This window comes from Chaetura pelagica, unplaced genomic scaffold (assembly GCF_000747805.2).
Source record: "Chaetura pelagica isolate M959 unplaced genomic scaffold, ChaPel_1.0 scaffold23, whole genome shotgun sequence".
NCBI lineage: Eukaryota > Metazoa > Chordata > Aves > Apodiformes > Apodidae > Chaetura > Chaetura pelagica.
In genome coordinates, this window is record NW_009952884.1 from 446,410 (window position 1) to 467,062 (window position 20,653).

A 20,653-nucleotide genomic window follows, 5' to 3' on the forward strand; every position below is an offset into this window, starting at 1 on the left:
CGCGCGGCGCCGGGGGGAGGTTCCCGGGCGGTGAGATGGAGGACCGTGGGGAGAGGAGGGGACCGGCGGGTGACGCCGCCGCTGGCTTTGGCTGCCTCAAAACGGTGGCTTTCTTACTCAGGGAGACAAAACCTGCCATCCCGGTGTTGTCTGGGGTTGCGGGTGGACCGGACGGCCTCGGTGCCCCCGGGGCTCGGCGGCTGCTTCGCTTCTCCCCCCAGAGTGGATTCTGCTCTAAATTCCCCTTACGGTTCAGCGCTCGTCTCTGAAATAACTTGGTTTTTTTTGCTTTGTACATTTGCACTGCAGGGAGAGCTCACTAAAATCTGTGTTTCTGCTTTTGCTCTCTTTGTTGTTTGGGGTGTTTTTTCAGGTAAAACATTAGCGTCATCATGATTCTGCATCAGATCCTGCGACTTTCTTCCATTTTCCGCTCTGCCGTGTCCGTTCACTTGCGCAGGAACATCGGGCTTTCTGCTGTCGTCTTTAACAAGGCAAAAGAGCTCGATCCCGTTCAGAAGCTCTTTGTGGACAAGCTCAGAGAGTACAACACAAAGAGCAAGTAAGTAAAGGAAGTTATTTGGAGGCTGATCTTCGTTCTAACAAATGCTAAAATATGCTACATTTGTAGTTTTGTCTCTAAATGCCTAAGGTATGCTTTTCTGCTAGTTATTGATAGGGTCACAAGTGAGAATGCTTGTGTTCTTGCATGATATATGAACATACCAGTATGTTAATTTTTACTCATCTGTGTACTCTGTAAATAAAGGGGAAAAAAACCCACCAAATTACAGAACACAATAGCCCCTTATTTTGTCTAGGGAAAATGACAATTCTTCACTCATGTTTCCAGAAGCTGAATGGCAATAGCTTCCAAAAGCCATTGACAGTTAGTGGAACTGTGAGGCTGATTCATAAAACATTTTAAGTTAATAAGCAGTTCATTTAAATGGAACATTAGATTCTTGTTATGTATGAATGAAGTAACGGGAAACTCAAACTATAGTAATTGTGTCATTTATTCTTGGGAGGGAAGTAAGCCACTTCTTAGCTCTACTGGAGGAAGAGGTGTGGCTTGTACCTACAAACTAGCCTGTTTAAGGAGGCATATTTTTGGTGGCTTTACCAGTCGTAAGTGATACCTCTGTTGGTACAACTGAGCATTGGTAGTCTAAAGAGTTACTACTTTAATTATATTTGTATCCCAAGAAATTCCTGTCTCAATCTGTATGAATGCAAGATGCCCTGTGTCCTGTTGTTTTGTTTTTTTCTTTTTTTCTTGTTTATTATTTAAAACATGTTCTATTTGCAAAAACAGTTATGCTTTACTAACCAAGATCACCAATTCAGAAATAACAGAGTTATGAATCACAATTTTGTTAGGTAATCAGACTTGGAACAAGTGAAACTAAGAGCCCTCAAAGCCTGGATAATCAATGTGGTGTTCTGTCTCAAAAGACTACCTCTGTAGCTTTAATTTTCATCAGTGGTAGTAGATAGCCTGTACTTTACCCTGAGAACCTTGTTTATGTGTAAGGTAAGTAGGCCCTAAGGTCTGTCATATCCTGACTTTCGGCAATCTTTTAAATAGTTTGCTTTAGTTAGTTGTAAAAAAGGTTTTTATTTAATAAATGGCCATGAAAATGTAGAACTTCCACATGAAATTTCAGAACTGAACTGTTAACCAGAACTTGTTAATGTTTTTTAGGCAAGCTGGAGGGCCTGTTGATGCAGGTCCTGAATTTCAGAAAGACATGACTGAAGCTCTTGCTAGACTTCAGCGGGCCTATGGTGAAGGAGATCTAACCAAGTTTCCAGAATTTAAATTTCAGGGTGAGTTAGCAATCTTACAGAATTTCTAATTGTAATTAAGGACAAGTTCAATGACCTGTTTTCTTGCTTCGCATTAATTTTTATTTGTTCATTAATTTAATGTAAGATGCTCTCAGTGAATCTCCTTGCTTTTGCACAGTTCACATCTGATTTCGACTCCTTGTTTTCATTATTTCCTTTTTCCATTAGAGATGTGGACTTACACTCATGCTTAAAGGAACTTTCAGTCAGATCAGGCTATCTTACCTTTAACAGACCCTAAAAAACCAGCCCAAATAGAATAGAAATAGCTCAGGGCCTATTCTTATATTTTTTTCCCCCCCTCATCATTCCAAAAAGGTCAATAGACTTATTTGAAAACCAGTTGCCCGTGTCATCCAAATTTGTAAATTTTGTAAGCTCATCTGTAAAGTTGGTGATCTCAGAAAAAGAACATAGACCTTAACTTTGTTGCTTATGATTACTTTGTTACCAAATTATATTAAACGTTTTTCTTCAGTTATTTGGCTATGACCTCTGTTTAATTGTTCTAAGTTTGTGCTAGCATGTTTTCCTGTTACCCAGGTTCATGATGAGAATGCCTGGGACAATTGCTGTATCAAGAATGCTAAGAAATTGCACAGATTCTGTCTGCCTTAGGACAGAAAGGCAACTTACTTTCTTTTACAGACAGGCTCATTTGTGTAGTTGTTTCTTTTGCATAAGTACATCTCAAAGTCTTCATTGCTCACAAGCAGTTTCAGCTGAAGTCCATTTGTGCAGGGTTACTGTGTCTTTCTCATAAGCTGTAAGAAGCTGGTAGCTGGGATTTTGCAATCCTTTCAATGTGCCACTGTACTTGGTTTATGTGGCAGGGTTTCAGTAGCAGGGGGATGCAGGGGTGGCCTGTGGCAGAAGAGGCTGGGGGTTGTCCAAACATCAGACAGAGCCACTTCCATCTGGCTCCAAAATTGACCCACAGCAGGACACAGCTGACCTGTTCAGCGTTGCTGGTGGTGCCTCTGTGACAACACATTTTTAAAAGGGTAAAAAATGCTGTTTCTATTCTCAACCCTCCTGTGGAAGAACGAGAGTGGGAAAGTGAGCGACTGTGAGGCTTGGTGGGCATCTGGCAGCCAGCTAAAGTCAAGCCCCTGTAGTCAGTGACTTCTAATTCTTACCAGACTAACTGGAAATTCTAATTTAGACTAAGAAAATTTTGGGTTTTGGTGGTTTATCTGTTGGATGAAGGAAGAATTTGTTGTTGAGATTGTTACTGGTGCAAATAAAATAGAGCATCTATAAGGTAGAATCTAGGTGTTTTTTCCTCCCACCCACAGTTTTAGGAATATGATTTATCTGTATTTAGTTTTATTTCTATGTAATATGTGGAAGAATAAACTTTAGGATTTTTTTCTAATGAAACAAAATTTGTGACCACAGGAACAGAAAAAGTGGAAGGGACACTATTCTTACACCACTGTTGCCCACCCTTAATCTAATTCCAACAAGTTTTCAGAACTAAGTTGCTAGATGGGTAGAAACCTATTTTTTTGTCTTAGTGAAGATTACTGTGAGCATTACTTCTCAGACTCTTTGTAGCAAGAACTGGCATTAGCAGCACCTGTCAAAAACTAACCCTTTGGAATTTATACTTTTGACATGAAGAACTCCTTCCTCAGTGTTCGTATGTGGAGAATACCTTTTGCTGAAAGGAGCTGAAATTGTGTTCTATTTGGCAGTGTTGCTAAGGTGCATGTCTGTCTTAAACCTTATGCGTAACTCCTCTAAGGTGGAAAAGACCCATCTCCAGCATAGTTTGTGCTGTAGTGCTGCCCTCGTCCAGTTGTCCCTGATACAAAGCACATGCTGGTGTAGACTGCGATGTACAAGGGCTTCCTTTTGCTTGCCAGCTTAATGTTTAGTTTTCTTTCAAGAACGGGTTAATTGTAGTGTTAAAAGCTGGAATGCGAAGAGACTAATACAGCTTTTCTCTCTCACCTCTTCTTCTTTTAGAGCCCAACTTTGAGGATGCTCCAAAGTGATCCCTGGAGGTTGTACACCAAAAAGCAGTGTACACCAATGGAGCTGCTGGATGTGGCAGCAGTTGTAACTTAATAAATGCAGTGTTTCAGTTTGATTTCAGAGTGTCAGTAAGTTCTTAACACCATGGTGAGCACAGTTTGCTATGGTTGCCAACTCCTACATGACTGAGGCACCCGAGTAGCATTTCTTAGTGATAACTGCAAAACTCCTTTGCCAAGCTGCATTTTAGTGCTGAGAAGTAGTAACACTGATAATGATACATCAAGAAAGGACTACTTGTTTTTCTGAGTTGGTCACATCCAAAAAGCTAATGCTGAAGAAAACCCCATGAACCCCAACTCTGTAGCAAAGCCCAATGACAGTGATGGACTTGCACAGTCAAAAGCATGGGAACAAATATATTAATTTTACACTGTATCAGTGAACACACAAGTGATGGAGTATTACTCTTATAGAAGCAACTGGAAACTGTTAGTAAGATGTTAATATTTAAATTACAGTAACTGAACCTCACACACACACACACACACGTGAGATTTGAAGGAGCTATTTATTTGTGACACTTCAACAGTCAGGGTTCAGATACCACAGCTTGAGTTGTACTGGCAAGATTTTCTTCAGAAGGAATTACATATGCAGTCTACAGAGAGATACACTTCCTTGTGGAAAAGAAGCTGTAGCCATTTCATATCAGACAAAATACTAACCCTCAATTACAGGAAGCTTTATGCTGTCAGGATAGTAAGCTGAAGTCTGCATGACTACTTAGGCGCTTACAGATGTTTTTTGCCAAGTAATACAATGTCAAGGTTCTAAGAAGTTGGAATTGCAGGAGAGTTTGAGCCCTTGACAATGGTGGAGATACAATTAGAAGTAGTGATAGGAAGGTCATCTTTTAAAGTTATTTGAATAGATTGTTATGAGCTGTAAGAGTGAATCCTGTATTGTTCCATTTATACATGAACAAAAGAACTTCACACAAATTGACTTCTATATTCAATTAAGTTCTGTCTTTAAGTTTATTTGGGGTTTTGTTTTTTTAAAAAACAATCACAGTAAGGTTAACAAGATTTTAACATTGGCAGTTTCTATTTTCATCCTGTAGTACACAGAAACAATATTTACAAAACAGAAGTTGAAAGATCTATTTGATACTTTCATCCAACGTGTAGTCTTGATGTCCCTCACAGAGGCTGAAATCTTCTAAATAACAAAGGATTTTGTATGCTTGAAATCCTAAATGAAGCAAACAAGGTTACGTAAGTAATAATATAAAGTTTTTAACCAGATTGACATTTAGTGTACATTTCAGAAAAAATAAATCAAAATTAAAAAATGACATCCCTGAATTATTCAGTTAATGTTTACTCTTTTCAGGAAAAGGAAGTCTACAGAATGCACTGCCTCACAGTAAAAGCAATAACCTGTTAAAAAATCCAAGTATCAAACAGCTCTGTTGAGCATACAATTCTTAAGTGCATTACTATTGATAAACAAGTACCACAACTCTAAAGTTTGTTTCTTACCACTCAAAGCAGCCAGGTAGCTGCCCTCAGTAAGTTTTTTACCTGAATACCAGGTGAAGAAATAAACCATTCAGTAGACTTTATTTTGTTTTAAAAAATGGGTGGTATTTACATAGTAAATAGCTTTTTCACACTACATAGTAGTATGTAGCCTTAAAGTCAGACTTAAGGCTACTAATGTTGCCTTAAGCTATAGATAGGTAAATTAAGTTGCTCCTGGTTGAAGCTTTAGTTTGAGCACCATTCTTTTTACACCAATCTGAGAAGCTGGAGCAATGTACATGCAGTTACAGCCCTTGAGTCCTCTCAAGGAAGCTGGAAAAACATAACTTCAGCTTCCATATTTAACCAAGCCTTTTGACCCACATGAATCTTAGGGGAAGTTTGAGCCAAACTTCATCTCGCTGCTGCGATTGTGTTTGAGTAAGTTCCTTGTTTAACCAATATGCACAAGCATACCAGAGTGGAATCCTTCACAAACAAGAAATGGCATCATTAAGTGGACAGCACAGAGATGAGATTGCCAAATGGCGTTAAGTGTGTTACCTTTTTACTGTGGTCTGATGGAGGGAACATATGAAAAGGGGAAAGAAAAGGCATGAAAGAAGCTGAAAGACCAGGCAGATGTAGGAAGAAGTAGGTAAAAGACCACCAGGTAAAAAATCTAGTTCACGTGGAAAAGAAAAAAATGGTGAAGTATGGAGCAAAGTGCTGTAGTTGTATGGCGCTTGAAACTAAGTAATAGGAAGCTATAAATACAAAGAGGGATAAGGTATCTCCAGGTGGGGATAGCATGTACGGTTTGGGGGTATGTGCAAAAACATCACAGTTATTAGGAATTTTGAAGACATATAAAACTTTTTTTGACTGAATGCAAAATACATGCCTTTTCACTTGTAGATTGATAGTTTGTCTTCTTTCTGTTAGCAGGAAAGAAACATAGGTTAAATAGTGTTTTCTGGTGTTTGTTTTAACCCTTTGAGAAGCTTATTTATGAATGCATTTTTCCTAATTTCCAGCAATCCTTGGAGTTTTTTCCCCACTTAGGAAAAAGTTACAATAAAAAAAAATCAATTTGATACTTCAACAGCTGTCATTATCTCTTGAACCACTGCCAAATTAGCTTCCTTAGCTTGCCTTTCCAATGCTTCCAGTTATGCTTTTTGCCTAGTTCATAGCCAGTATTTCTCTTTAGTATTATTGTTTTTTGTACCTGCTATTATTTAGAAATGCTGAGATAAACTTCTAAAAGCAAAAAATAAAACAAAAAACTTGAGGCCATCCTTCAACAAAGCATACATTTTAACCTTGTGCAGAAGCAGTAAAATAGTTTGAGGAATTCTGACTTGCTACTAAGAAATATAAGTGCATGAAATAAATCTGTATCAGAGTAGACCAGACACCCTCAGAAAGTCTCTACCCATCATATTTTTTTCAAAATAGTTCCTGAAATAATCTGTAGACATGGATATGGGGTCAGTTCAGTTTGGTTCTGAGCATCCTTAGTCACCTTTGAAGAGGAGACAAATGTATGCCTGTAACTGAGTTAGGGGTGTAAACCAGAGCTATGTAAAATTACAACATTTGCCACAGTAATAATAATTATTTTCTGACCAGCACACTGGTTCTAATCAGGGAGCCAGCTATTGTGTAGAATCAGGTTTATTTCAGTGTTGAAAAGAGCCACCATGCAAGAATCATGTGAGAAAGGCCTTAATCACCACAGTTACTAAATCATCAGACATGTAAATTAAGTTTGCAGTGATTTGTGTACTAGCTATATCGAGATACTTACTGGGAAGAGCTTTCCTCTGAAAAAGAAAAAAAATACAAAAATTAGCACAAGAACGGTTCCCTGAGCTGATTTAAAGTTATATGAAATAGTTATTCATAGCTTATCCAGCTCCTCTGTTTCTAGAAGTAGTTTCTGAATCAAATGTCTGGTTTTGGTCTAGTGAGATTAAGAAGAGTATCAAAGGTAAAGGAACTTCTAAGTGACCATGAATTTAATTTTCACTTTTAGACAGCAGACCTTCTCAGACCCGACATTTGACATCTCTTCTTGCTGGGATGAAGTCTACCGGGACTAATGTAAACGCTAGGGAGAACGTTGCTGGGTATCGAGATTTTTTGCAGCAATCCTTAAAAGCAAGGTTTCCCCACGTGCACTTTCCCCACAACCCAGGAGAGGGAGCCACTAATTCAGTTCTCCTTCATCAAACTCGGCCGCTCAGACCGTTTTAATAGTTCAAGTGAACTTGGAACAACTTGTTTTTATGTTGCCTTGTTTTGCCATCCCTTCTCAACACTAGAGAAGAGAGGCTCTAGGAACCAGGGTTCGGCTCGTTGCTTTCCCTAGTCTGCTGTCTGGTAGCCTCATGCAACTGCACCAACGTCTCCAAGTCATTTGTAAAGTATCTCTTGCAGTAGAAATTGTGTAGACATTTTTATTCTGCCTATAACATTGCTGCTGTAATGCTCTTCGGCTTCAGTAGCATGGAGTCAGAGCCTTCACGAAAAAGGAGGACATGTTACAGTCAGCAGATTGATTTATTTTTTTTCCCCACAAGGAAGGAGTAATTTTACTTTACTTACTTGTAAAGTAGCCCTTTTTTTGGGCATAAAATACTCCAAGGCCACACAATGACATTACCAGAGCCACACATACTACTGCAGCGATGATAGCACTTATATTAAGGTCATCTGTAATTATAAAGCATAAGTCCAATGTTGTTAAGCTGTAAAAATTTCCATTGGTTGGATTTTTTCCCCCTAAATACTACAGGTTTCTTTTGTATTTCAAGGTCGTCTTTTGCCCAGGCAATTTACATAAGCTAATTAGTAAGGTGTAGATAAGTAGTCCAAAAGCATTACTGTATCACAGCCACATTGACAGGAGTGCTTGATACACTTCAACTCCTTAGTTTGGGTCAAAAGTAAGGAAAGAAGATGGGTCAAGGATACATACTTTTCATTATACCTGTCCAATAAATATTATTCAAGTCATATGTTTCTAGGGGAAAACATCTTGAAATGTTTACAAGTCTTAAAGCAAGTGTTTTCATATAGTTATTCTGCCTAAAATACCTGAAACAGCTGATGACAATGTCAGGTCCCAGTCCTGAAGAATCAAGACAAGTTACTGAATGGCTTTTTTAAACAGCAAGGCTTTAAAAATTCAACACACTAAAGACCAACAAATAATTTAGCCCAGATGTCTGAAATTAAACTCTACTGAAACATATAGCCATTTTTTTTATTTTGAAGGTGACCCAAGCCCATTTCCTGGTACAATCACCAGGAGCTTCTATCATCCATGTTAGAAAAAACAAAAAACATCAAACAAGAAGAAACATTTTCATAGGCTTTTGCTATATACCCAATTACTTACTTGGATCCTGAATTTAAACATATATTATTATGTAGTTGGGAATTTTACCCCAAAACCATCCAGTTTTGTGCATTGCTTCACAGCAATTGAGGATTTTGGTATTTCCACAACAGAGGGATTCTATCTTGGCAGCCTGGGGAATGCTTGCTCATAATCAACCAGGAATGCATTAAAAACCATGATACAGTGATTTTCAGGTAAGTTCTAAGAAAGCACCAGACAATTTCTTTATGAAATACTTGTGCACAAACTTTTGTGCGGTATTTGTTACAATCTTCAGAAACTTGAAATGTTTCTTTACCATCTGTTTTATATCACATCTGCAAGAGCTAGTTCCATATTTTCCCAAAACATTCATAGATTTTGGGTTATTACTTACTCCGCATCTCCAGCCTTTCTTAAATTCTTTATTAGTTAAAAGATGTTAGACTTCACCTACACTGTCCAAGTAGAAAAGAATCAAGCAACATTTTTCTTTTTAATTTTTTTTTCACTTCTTCAGTGTTCCTCTGGCAGGTATAAATGAATCACTCATATTAAATTCTGATTAAATTAGTTAAATTCTGATCTGTTACAGTAAGACCTCACATGAATGCATCTCAAAAGGGAGGCTTTTCATAAAGAAAACAAACCAGTGGACTGGCACATTATGCTGTACAGCTTCCACAAAAGCATTCTGAAAAATTAAAGATCTCATATGAATACTGCTGTTGTATGAAGTTCAGTGTTCAGCAACTTTTTGACAGGGTGCAAATTATTGCACAGGTGCAATAATTTTAAGGTACTATAATAGCTGCTTTTCTGTGAGACATGTTTTTGCTATAAGATGGCTGTATCATGATTTAAGTAGCCACGGCAGCTACATATAAAGAACTCATTATAATCCCTCCCCCAAAATTAAACAGATATAATTCAATCTGGTCTTAACTTCTCAGCTGCATCATGCAATAAAGTATTCCTATTGCAAGGCTGTTTTCCACCCTTACTTGCTTTGACACATACCAACTTGCATTCGCTTCGCTGAGCATCTCCGAGATAATCCAATCCCATTGAAGGCTTCACAGAAATACTCTCCAGTGTCATTCTTTGTAACTGTATTAAATAGCTGTTAAGACAGAGTCCAAAACAATTATTAGAATTTAAAAAAAAAGTCAGGATTTCCTGTGGAATAGAAATTTTGATATGTCAACAGGGTTTGGTTGGTTGATTTTTTTTTTTTTTTAAACAAAAAAACTCAAACTGAAATGGGTAAGTTCTGATCCAGTTTGACCTCATAGTTCAGTTCCCTAGTCATATCCTCTAGTCCTTAAATTCCACTTGTGGTCTAAAAAGGTCTTTTAGATGGATATTTTAACTAGATGGAGTTATCTACAAGGAGATTCTTCGGTGCATCAGTATTTTCCAACAAAATGTGTTTTATTTAAGACACGCTCTAATTTCAGAATCTGTGGCATCAGAACATTTTCCTCATTTCAAATACACAAAAATTAAAATAAATGAATGAATGAAGTAGAAAAACATATTTACCATGGAAGGTTTGTGGGCTTTTCCCCCCTGCCAAGAAATGGCACTTTCTAATGCTAAAGGGCATTATTAATCAAATACTATTGCTGTAAAAATGAAATTAAGGAGATGGACAGAGACTGACTTCATGTCAGTTTCAGGGTTTCCCTGTATTTTTTTTTAAATCCTTAGACCTGCTAATTTTTTTCCCCTTTAATATATTCCATACTATAAAACTAAGATTTTCAGAAGTGATTGGTAATTTTGAGTAGTCCGCCTAATTTCCACAGTGTACTGAAAGATCCAGAGCACCTCTGAATGCTCAGTCATATTTCAGTTTTCAGGTTTTATCATGCATAAGGGTAGGGTGTCCCTAGAACAACTTCTGAAAAATCTCAGCTGACAATGCATCTTAAGTAGTATGTATAGGTTTTTTTTTTTAGAAGGAGCACCTCATGGGGAAGCGATGAGAAAGAGATGGCCAGTTCTGCAGGGAGAAAAACCTCAAAACACAACATAAAACAAACAACTAAAATAAAACACATACTAAGGTTACTTACAGCCCCAACTCACTCCCATTGACTTGATAACTACTGGACCAGAACCCATAAATGTCACCAGATTGCCCAGATTCTGGACTGCCCTTAGTGCTGCATTCCCACTGAACTGAGTTGCTATTTCAGAATTTAAGGTGCTATCAAATGTAACTGTTGACACACTGAGAGATCATTCTCATCTGGCACTGGTCAGTTAACTGACAAGGTGAAATTTGTCATTTATTTTCTAGTTTCTGCTCATTTATCGTTACTACAGCCTTGCAAATCACCCCATTCTTCTGTATCACCCTTGTAATTGGCCTGAGGCAGAAAGCACCTTCTACATTTGTTGCCACATATTTCAGCATGACATTGATCTCTGACAAAGACCTTGTGCATTTTTGGATTACGACCCCTGTGCATATTTGTACTAAAAAGTATATTTGGTTTTCTTGGTAGCTGGTTATTACAGAGTTGTTTATCACACTTACCAGTGTGCCAGACTTTCTATTCATGGTGTAAGTTAGGTTTGCTGCTCTAGCACTGCCTGTTCCTGTCTTTTCGCGTAAGGCAACACCATTCTTGTACCACTGGTACTCTGAGGGAGGAGACCCCTCAGTCTCCTTACAGCTCAGTTCCACGACCGTTCCCGTCATTGCGGAGCTGGGTATTTCACATACTGGAGTAGTTGGAGCAACTGGACAACAAAATTGCACTTGTTACACAGTCTTTATCAGTACTGCTTACGTGATAACAGCTTGACAGTCAGTGGTGAGGAGATAACTGCTTGTCTATATGCTTGGCAACTACCAAGTAAAAGAGAAGAGGTGCTGGAGAAAGGGTTGAAGGGCAGAGTCCTGCTACTAGAGAGCACAGTAAAAATTGTGAGATGCTAAAAACAGAAGAAAGAGCCTTGCTCCCAACCTCCTCCACCACATGCTGTGTCATCCTCTCTCCAATCTATACACTCTCATCCAACCCCAGCGAGTTTGTTTCACCTTGTTTCTTGTATGGGGCCCCTTGCTCACAGACAGAAGAAGGATAACTTAGGGAACCTGTAGCCCAGCAAATTCCCCTGTTCCCTGCCCCGATATTAAAAACAGGAGTGAGGAAGGCAATGAAGATTTTATTGTATTAAAAGAAATCAATGTTTTTTTTGAAATAACTATTGTCAGAAAGAATTACCAAGACTAGCTATGATCACAGTCACTGTGTAAATCCCAGGTTGAGGACCAAAGACAACTGGCTACTAAATTTTAATTAAAAGCAAACATTCTCACAAACAGATGCAAGAGAACTGATAGTTCCTTTTGCCATGAAGACAAATGTTTCTTTTTCCTATTTTTAATACCTTAAACAAGTATTCAGAGGGGTTTTTGGCTGATTTTGAAATAAAAAACAAAAATAAAGAAAAACAAATGAAATACTAATTCATATTAATTTTCAACAATATCAGCAACACACAATCTCCTTTGGGGTCTAAGATTTCAACTTAAACTAAGAAGCCATATTTAAAAGAAGCAGGCTGTTGAGATAGTGGAATAAAGGAGGCTTAAGTTGGGTTACCTCATTGCTGCAGCTAATCAGAAGTTAATGAATTTATCATTCTTTATGACACTTCATTTATAATTTTAAAAGACTTATTAGTTTTGCATAGAAAAAAAGAAGCATAGAAACTACAAAAGCAAGTATTTTATTTTCTCACCTATATGGAGAAAAAAAGAAAACTACCAGCTCCTACCACTCATCCACTGTGAAAAAATATCAAGAACAATGTAAGAGGATTATGCTCAGTATTCACTTTTCCATCCTTTACCAAACTGAGGAAGAAAACAAACAAAAAATCCCAAAGAACAACCAACCCCACAAGCCAGCACTGTCTCTCCTGTAAAAAATGTCCACAGATTGCTAGCTCACTGGCTGGCATTGTGCAGACACTGCAGCAGTTTCTCCTTCCAAAAACAGGAGACTGTAGCATATGGGAATGAACTGCTGCTTAGGAATATTTGATGAGAGTTGACAGATGCAGACATTCCAGTGCCAAACATCCTGATCAGCTTATCCAGATTCTCAGCCGCTGAGTGATTTCAGTTTCAGTAGAAATACAAGTTTCACCATCACCTAAATCCGCAGACATGCTAAGTTTTGAGAACTGAAATCGACATTTACATCAAAACCCCAGTTATATTCCTTTCTAATGCAGCTGTGCATATTGTAAAACTCTTCTGTGAAGTATGTTGCAGAATGTGCATTTATAAAAGCAGCCCAAAGAACACTCATGAATCAGCAGCCACGTACCATATGGACAACCCTACCTTCAAAACCCCTTGCCATCATTCAGTTTATTTACAGAAGCCCAAGTAATAAAGTTATTACCCAATACTGTGAGAGTAATAATAGCCTCTCCCACGTGTTGCCTCTCATCACTCCTTGCACTGATTTCACAGCGGTAGGTCCCAGAATCCTTTCTAGTCACATTCCTAATACGGATTCCTGTATTCAGCATCTCTGCTCGGCCTCGAAGATCACCTGTAAGGGAGAACAGAGGCTTGTGCTCTTTCCTTGTATTTTAGCAAATATCTACATCTCATGGGCTTGTTCTGAAATCACATACAATTTATGAACTATTCCTCATTTGTTCAGTGTTAGTTATCTGTCGCCAAGAAGCAATGTCTAATCCCCCTTCCAAGACAGTAAGAACCTTCCACAACTTGTCCCATTTAGTGAAAAAAAATAATAAAATAATTAAATCTCAGTTCAAAAAACCTACATCTGTCATACATTTTCTAGTTGTAAGATGGAGTGTTTTTTTTTTTCTGCAGGTATTTCAAGAAAACATGCATAGCAGTAGTCAGGTGACAAAAAACCTTCCTTATTTCCCACTAGAGGGATGGCAATCAGTCACTTAATATTTTGCAGAAAGAACTCTAACTGAGATCACAGAAAAGTATTTGACATTTTAACTTGGCAAGAAAAACTTGATGGATTTAGCAAATATATTGCCATCAGGCCTGTTACAATGAGAGTTTTTTTTCATTCTATAGCTTGTTATGAAAGTTACATGCATACAGAACTGTGAGTTCTAATGTTTCAATAAATTAAATACATGCAGAAAAAAACAATTTCATCAGCAAAACCAGCACATCTTGCAAGTTCTACAAACTAAGAAAATTGCTGTGTTTTTATTTTACTTCTCAGCCTTCATTTATTATGTACAAGGTACCAGAGACCCATATTTTCTTCAACACATAAAGCTGACAAGTCCTTTTCAGAACATATAAGCAGAAATTCCACTTCTGAAAAGAATACAAATAATTTAAAATATACAGCTGAGTTTATATTTTATGCATATAAAAATTGCTGCATTATTCATATCTAAGCCTCCAGCTCTACAGAAGGTTTCAGAAACTTCTAGTTGGAGTGCAGAACTTGTAATAGTTTTGGGAAGTTTATATCTGAATGTAATTTCATTTTTGAAAAATGTCAAGGGACGGGCAGTGCCATTTTTCCAAGTCTTGAGTTTTATAATATTTAACTTCATTAAAAAGGTAACTAATCACTGATGATTTTACTAAGAAGTGCTTTTTTTTACCCCTCTGAGAAAGAATTATTTTCCTCAAAAGACAGATGTTCAGTATGGGGAGTCAAAAGCATTCTCTTTCAGTCATTTCCCAAGAAAGAGTTAGCATCTATACTAGAGAGTGACATGTTAAATCATCAGTCTAAATTTGCAGTGCTGTACCTGTAAATTCATTATTGTAGTAGACAAATGAGACACCTTGAGGCTGGAGTTTCTTCCATTCTATTCTTACGCTCACCTCTTTTGAAAATTTGTGCTTGCAACTAAGAATAGCCTCTAAATGAGAAAAAAAAAGAAAGCAAAAGGGAAAATTAGAGTCTTTGGCATTAGGTTTGGTACACATTCAGGCTCCATGAATTTAATATTCACCCTTCAAAAGAACTTGAGCAGTCAGCAAGGGTCAGATCTCCTTCTCAAAGTGATGCTATCAGACCATCTCCAGATTTACAGAAACACAGTGGGGAAACAGAAACTAGTAATTTTCCCATACTTCACTGGGCTTTGAATCAAACTTCAGATGTTGGGGACTAGTTATTCCCACATTAGATGGGCACAGATTCTGTATTACTATATTCATTTTAGGTTTAAGTATTTTCAACAGTGAGCAGACCACCATTAGAAAAGGACCCTGACTCTGTTATCAACAATATTTTGTGAATTACTATTCCAAATTCAGTATCAACAGTTCAACTGTGTAACTTCAACAGATGGAAAACACACCAGTAAGGTGGTTAGATATTCTCCTAAGCAACTTATATATTTAGTTACTATTTCATGTTCATTATTGTAAGGATATGTGAAAGGTGAGAGTCTGCTTCATTAAAGTTTCGCAAACAAGGACTTTTTCAATGCAAAAGTGGTAACAAGTAGAGGGGGCAACAAGAAACAGACAGAAACATGGAAGACATGAACAGAGATGATGATAAAGACCATCAGGCTCCAAACAAACTGATGGGAATGTGGTAGGGGAAACAGAAGCATGTGGGAGTCTCTTCATCAGTACTTGGAGGGGCCACAGATGTTGAGAGTGTGTGTTGGTGAGTCTCAAAGCAGGTTTGCCTGGAGTGCAAGCTATCAGCACAGAGAGGGTTGACTTCAGTAAATTTTGGGTCAGGGACTGGGATCACACTGCGGGTGTAGGCACCCCTGGGCTTGTGGTGGTGATTTCTGGAAGTGGGAGTGTATGCGCAGTGTTTGTATCTTCCCTATACCTCATGTGCCAAGAGGTGTGTGTGTAAGTCACTAGCAGACCTCAAGATGGGCAAGCTGCTGAGCAGAGTATGGGTGGCAGATGGGCAAAGGGGCTGTGCTTAGACCCAGGGGATACAAGAACATGCATGTGCTTGTGATCTAGAGTGTTGCGTGAGTGTCTTCACCACTGAACTACCTCCACCCGCCAGAGAGGAGGGAAGAGGCTCAGCAGTCTACACTTAAAGCTTTATGTGAGTTACCCCCAAGCAGAGTTGTATGTGGGTGCTGCTGAAGGCAGTGCCTTGCCTGTGGCTGTCGGTGTAGTTGCCAGTGCCAGCGTCACAAGTGTGTGTATGTGTGGGTGTGCACAGACCGGTGCATCCCTGGGGCACACACAGTCTTGCTACTGGTTGAACCTGCAAATGGGAAAGCAGGAGCCATGTCCATTGGCCTGGGACAAAGACCCCTGTATCTACAGGCACACTGGGCTGGGCTCCTGTGGCCGGGCAGGAGGAATCCCTAGGCTCCCAAATGTGCGGGTGGCAGAGGCTGCTCATCACATCCTTTGGCGGTTCAAGAAAATCAGGTTCGTGTAATTGTTCACCTTTCTGTCTATCCACTTAAGTTTCCCTGACATATGTATAGTGGGCATCATCAAGCAAATTTCACAGAGAGGCTGAGATTTCAAGTGTTACTGATTATTGCTGAAGTTGCCATAACTGGGTAGGTAATAAACCCAAATTAGTGCTCCTAATGAGGAGCAGATTATACTGGGATCTCAACTGTTTTTACTCACTCACAGCAAGACATCAGCATATGCCATCGCTAATATGCAGCTTGCATCATAGTAATTGTGGTCTATGTTCAGGCCTACAGTTATTATGGGGGAACTAAAGATGGAGAGATGAAATAACAAACTGTATAGATAGGTTATTAGGACAAACTCAAGAGTTCCAGTAGTTCTATTGTCCATGGAATAGTATGCTGAAATACTTTTTTTTCCCCCCCAAAGTAAATAACTCTTAAGTCAAGGTATTAACAAGAATTAATGGGAGAAAACACCAGAGGGAAGAATCCAATCACTCATCTGACTGGCTCCAAATTTATTAGTAAGTAAAATTTAGTATCTCCCAGAAACTTCTGTAAAAAAACCAAATGCAACATTGATCTTGCCACCTTTAGGCTGCTCATCTTCCAATACAAGCCAGAGTATCAAGGATCAAAAGCCTTTATAATTTTGGCAATGCCTTTCTAGCCTTCAGGATACGATCAACCACTGCACAAACACACAGTCAATCTACATTAAGTGGCACCCTTCTTTCCAGTCTCAGCAAACAAGGCTGACGGGTAACTAAGAGCTACCGACAGATCTACCCCCTCACCCTTTGGAGTCTGATTTCCCATGTCTGTGCTGTAAGAGAAACAAAAAGCTTCCAAGGGACCAGACCGGTAGCCTTGGTGATTTCTCAAAGGGGAAAAAAAAACGTTCAGACTTAAAAGAAAAATTAAGGCAGGAGGGCATTCTTTGCCAAAAACATGTTACACACACACACTGATTACTTCGAAAAACATGCTGTGTACTCAGGAAGCTTGAGGTTCCTGACTTCAGGTTGAGTGGATGGGTGGAGGCTTCCTGAATCTTAAGATTTGCTAAAGTTTCCTTTCCATCTTGTTTTTGTACTCTTCTAACAAAGAAAAACCATCATTCAAGTTCAGCTAGCTTTTGCTACTGACCTTGTGACAGTTGGCTGGTCTCATGAGCTGGTCTATGTTACTTGATATAGAGAGAGATCAGCTGAAGTGTTCTCAGCTGAAAAAGTCACCTCTGTCTTAAATGACCTGTCCCTTTCTTGCATGCCACAATATTTTTTTCATTTCAGAAAAAGCTGTCATTGATGCCCTCCCACTAATCTTATTTGGGTAACAGGAATGGAATGGAACAAGGGGAATGCCCACAGAACAGAGACAACACAATAAACCCCTCCTTAGTTATCATGCCCTCTCCCACTTTTTCACATACTATCAGAGTCAGTGAGAGTGGTATTATCAAGAACAGGTTTACTTGACTTGCATTAAGATAGGCCCACAGGACACTGTGCATTACCACATGCTCTGTCAGGCCTAGAAGAACCTTCTGGAATCTTGGAGAGGTCTGGACAATGTCTAATTCGGATTTACATCTGGTCTGTAGGCTATAATCTGTCATTTAGTTATAGAATCACACAACAGCTCAAGTTGGAAGGGACCCATAAGTATCATTAAGTCTAACTCCATGCTCCTTGCAGGGCTACTTAAAACTAAACCACGTGTCTAAGAGCATCATCCATATGCTCCTTAAACTCTGACTGGCTTGGTGCCATGACTGCTTCCCTGGGGAGCCTGTTCCAGTGACTGACCACCCTCCTCTACAGTAATAGGAGCTGGAGAAGAAAGGAAAAATGCATTTCAGGTCAGTTGCATTCAGATAAACAGCCACCTCCCTTAGTGCTGATACACAAAAAGAACTCTGCATGACACCTATGCTATGGTCAACTGATCTCACTCTATCATACAAATAACAATGAACAAAATGCAAGCCATACATCATATAAAAAGACAGAATCTTATAAAGCTTAAACATTATCTGAAGAGTTTATCTCTCCTCCTTCCTGTCCTGAGTTCTAAATATATTAAAATTTCTCTTCCGCAAAAGTGACAATACTTGACAGCCGTCCAGCTAACAGCTTTAGAGACCTCCAAAATACTTGATTATTACTTCAAACAGATGGTTCAAGCCTAAAACTCGGCAAACAGTTCTTTCAATACTCAAATTCTCATCTCTTCCCATTCCAACCAAATGCAAAAAACAAACCAAAAACCCACATAACCCACAGGCCTCATATAGATACTACCAGCATCCCTTTCTCATCTACCCAGCAAACACTGGGCTTTCCTCCCTGCCTCCTTAACTTCCCTAGTACATTACTGGACGTAATTGGTTATTTTACATGACATGCACATATATAAATAGCCATTATAATTACTGACAATTAAAAATAGTAATTAAATTATAGCTACTGAAAACTAATTGACTTACAATAGAGAAGAACTTCCCTCTCTAGTCCTTCACTTCTCTGTCTTGTAAGATAATTAATGCTTCTCCTTTCTATCAGTTCCCATCATTTTGGGTGGAAAGAAACCAGGCGGAACTTACACAGCGAGACAAACAAGTCATAGAATCACCAAATAGGTGAAGTTGATAAGTACCTCTGGGGAGTGTCTCATTCAATCTCACATCAAGTAAGAGAAAATGGGGACAAGACCAAGATTACATAGAGAATGAATGGAGGGAGTAGGAGCAGGACCCCTCAGGGAAGAGAAAGACAATCTTAACAGCTGCACAGCTTCTGTATACACAGTTTGTATTTATTGTGTATATTAATTATCATTGTGTATATATTAAAAATAACAGCAATGCCCATACTGTACCCTTAAACTCCTCTGCTTTTACGTTTTTGTTATCCGTTTCAATGGAAATTCCAAACGCTTTATGATCTGCAAGGGGATAGAAACAAAAAGAGAATTCAGCAATAAACACTTGTAATTTCAGATGTGCTTCAGCAGCTACCAGCAATATTTTCAAGACCTCCTTATGCTGGGCAGATTAAATATTGTCTACTTGAGACGCCATGGGACTAAGACCTAGACCAGGGCTAGCCACGTGGCTTTGAACAATTCATCTTTTCCTTCCCATGCCCTAGCACCCCTAAAAAAATAGCAATATTTCTCTTTTACAATAGCATGATAATATTTACATGTGAGAAGTCTGTATAAACAGTAGGCATTGTTTTATACTAGGGTAATGTCTCAGTCTGCTTCTAAATGGGGAGATTTGTATTAATTCATAACTGTATTTTCCATTGCATTACTATTATAAGGCAGGAATATTCACTGAAGAATACCATGCACAGCTTCTACAGGATAAAGAAAATACATGTAGTAATTGTCAGTTACCTCAGATTCTTGTTGAAATGAAAACATTAGTCAACATTTACTATAGTTTTATATCAAAGAGAGAAAAAGACCCCGTACATTCTTGGATATCTCTTGTAATCGAAATACTGAAATTTAGGGTTTCAGCTACAGATTTTCACAGCTGTGAGTCAGCATACTGACTTCCTTGAATGAAGGTACCATGTACACTCAGAATGGTTTGGGTTGGAAGACACCATTAAGGGTCATCTAGTCCAAACCCCCTGCAGTGAGCAGGAACATCTTCGACTGCATCAGGTTGCTCAGAGACCTGTCCAATCTGACCTTTAATGTTTCCAGGGATGGGACATCCACCACCTCACTGGGCAACCTGCTCCAGTGTTTCATCAGCCTCATTGTAAAAAAATTTCTTTCTTGTACCTAGTCTAAATCTATGCTCTTTTAGTTTAAAACCATTACCATGTGTCTTCCTAACATTACAAACCCTGGTAAAAAGTTTGCTCTCATCTTTCTTATAAGGCCCCCCTTTAAGTACTGGAAGACTGCTATAAGGTCTCCCCTCAAGCCTTCTCTTCTTCAGGCTGAACAGCCCCAACCCATCTCAGCCTTTTCTCATAGGAGAAGTATTCCAGTTCTCTGATCATTTTTGTGGGTATCCTCTGAACTCCCTCCAAGAGGTCTTTCCTGTGCTGAGAAATCCAGAACTAGACAGTTCTGCAGGTGTGGCTCCCACCAGAGCAGAGCAGAGGGGAAGAATCACCTCCTTCAACCTTCTGGCCACATTTCTTTTGATGCAGCCCATGATACCATTGCCTTTCTGGGCTGCAAGCGCATATTACTGGTTCACACCCAGTTTTTCATCCACCCCCAAGTACTTCTCCACAGCGCTGCTCTCAATCCCTTTGTCCCCTGTTTCCCAGTATTGATACCGGAGGTTGCCCCAGCCCAGGTGCAGGACATTGCATTTGGCTCTATTAAACCTCATGAGGTTCACATGGGCCCATTTCTTGAAAGTGTCCAGGTCCCTCTGGATGGCACCCCATCCCTCAGTAATATTGACCACACCACACAGCTTGGTGTCATCTGCAAACTTGCT

General features: G+C 39.0%; 2 protein-coding genes across 2 annotated transcripts; one reads left to right on the plus strand and one right to left on the minus strand.

Annotated features, from left to right (window-relative positions):
• Positions 1-378: 378 nt before the first annotated feature.
• Positions 379-3,957, plus strand: ATP5J (ATP synthase, H+ transporting, mitochondrial Fo complex, subunit F6). The gene is made up of 3 exons (XM_009995436.1): positions 379-562; positions 1,709-1,833; positions 3,829-3,957. The coding sequence occupies exons 1-3, from the start codon at positions 393-395 to the stop codon at positions 3,855-3,857; spliced, it is 324 nt and encodes a 107-aa protein (XP_009993738.1). The 5' UTR covers positions 379-392; the 3' UTR covers positions 3,858-3,957.
• A 1,104-nt stretch (positions 3,958-5,061) lies between these two features.
• On the minus strand, positions 5,062-20,542 carry JAM2 (junctional adhesion molecule 2). Its single transcript, XM_009995439.1, has 10 exons — positions 20,407-20,542; positions 19,054-19,119; positions 14,557-14,670; positions 13,191-13,343; positions 11,306-11,511; positions 9,778-9,880; positions 7,980-8,087; positions 7,180-7,195; positions 6,271-6,304; positions 5,062-5,094 (listed from the first exon to the last, which is right to left on the minus strand). Exons 1-10 carry the CDS (start codon positions 20,540-20,542, stop codon positions 5,062-5,064), a joined length of 969 nt encoding a protein of 322 aa, XP_009993741.1.
• Positions 20,543-20,653: the final 111 nt, after the last annotated feature.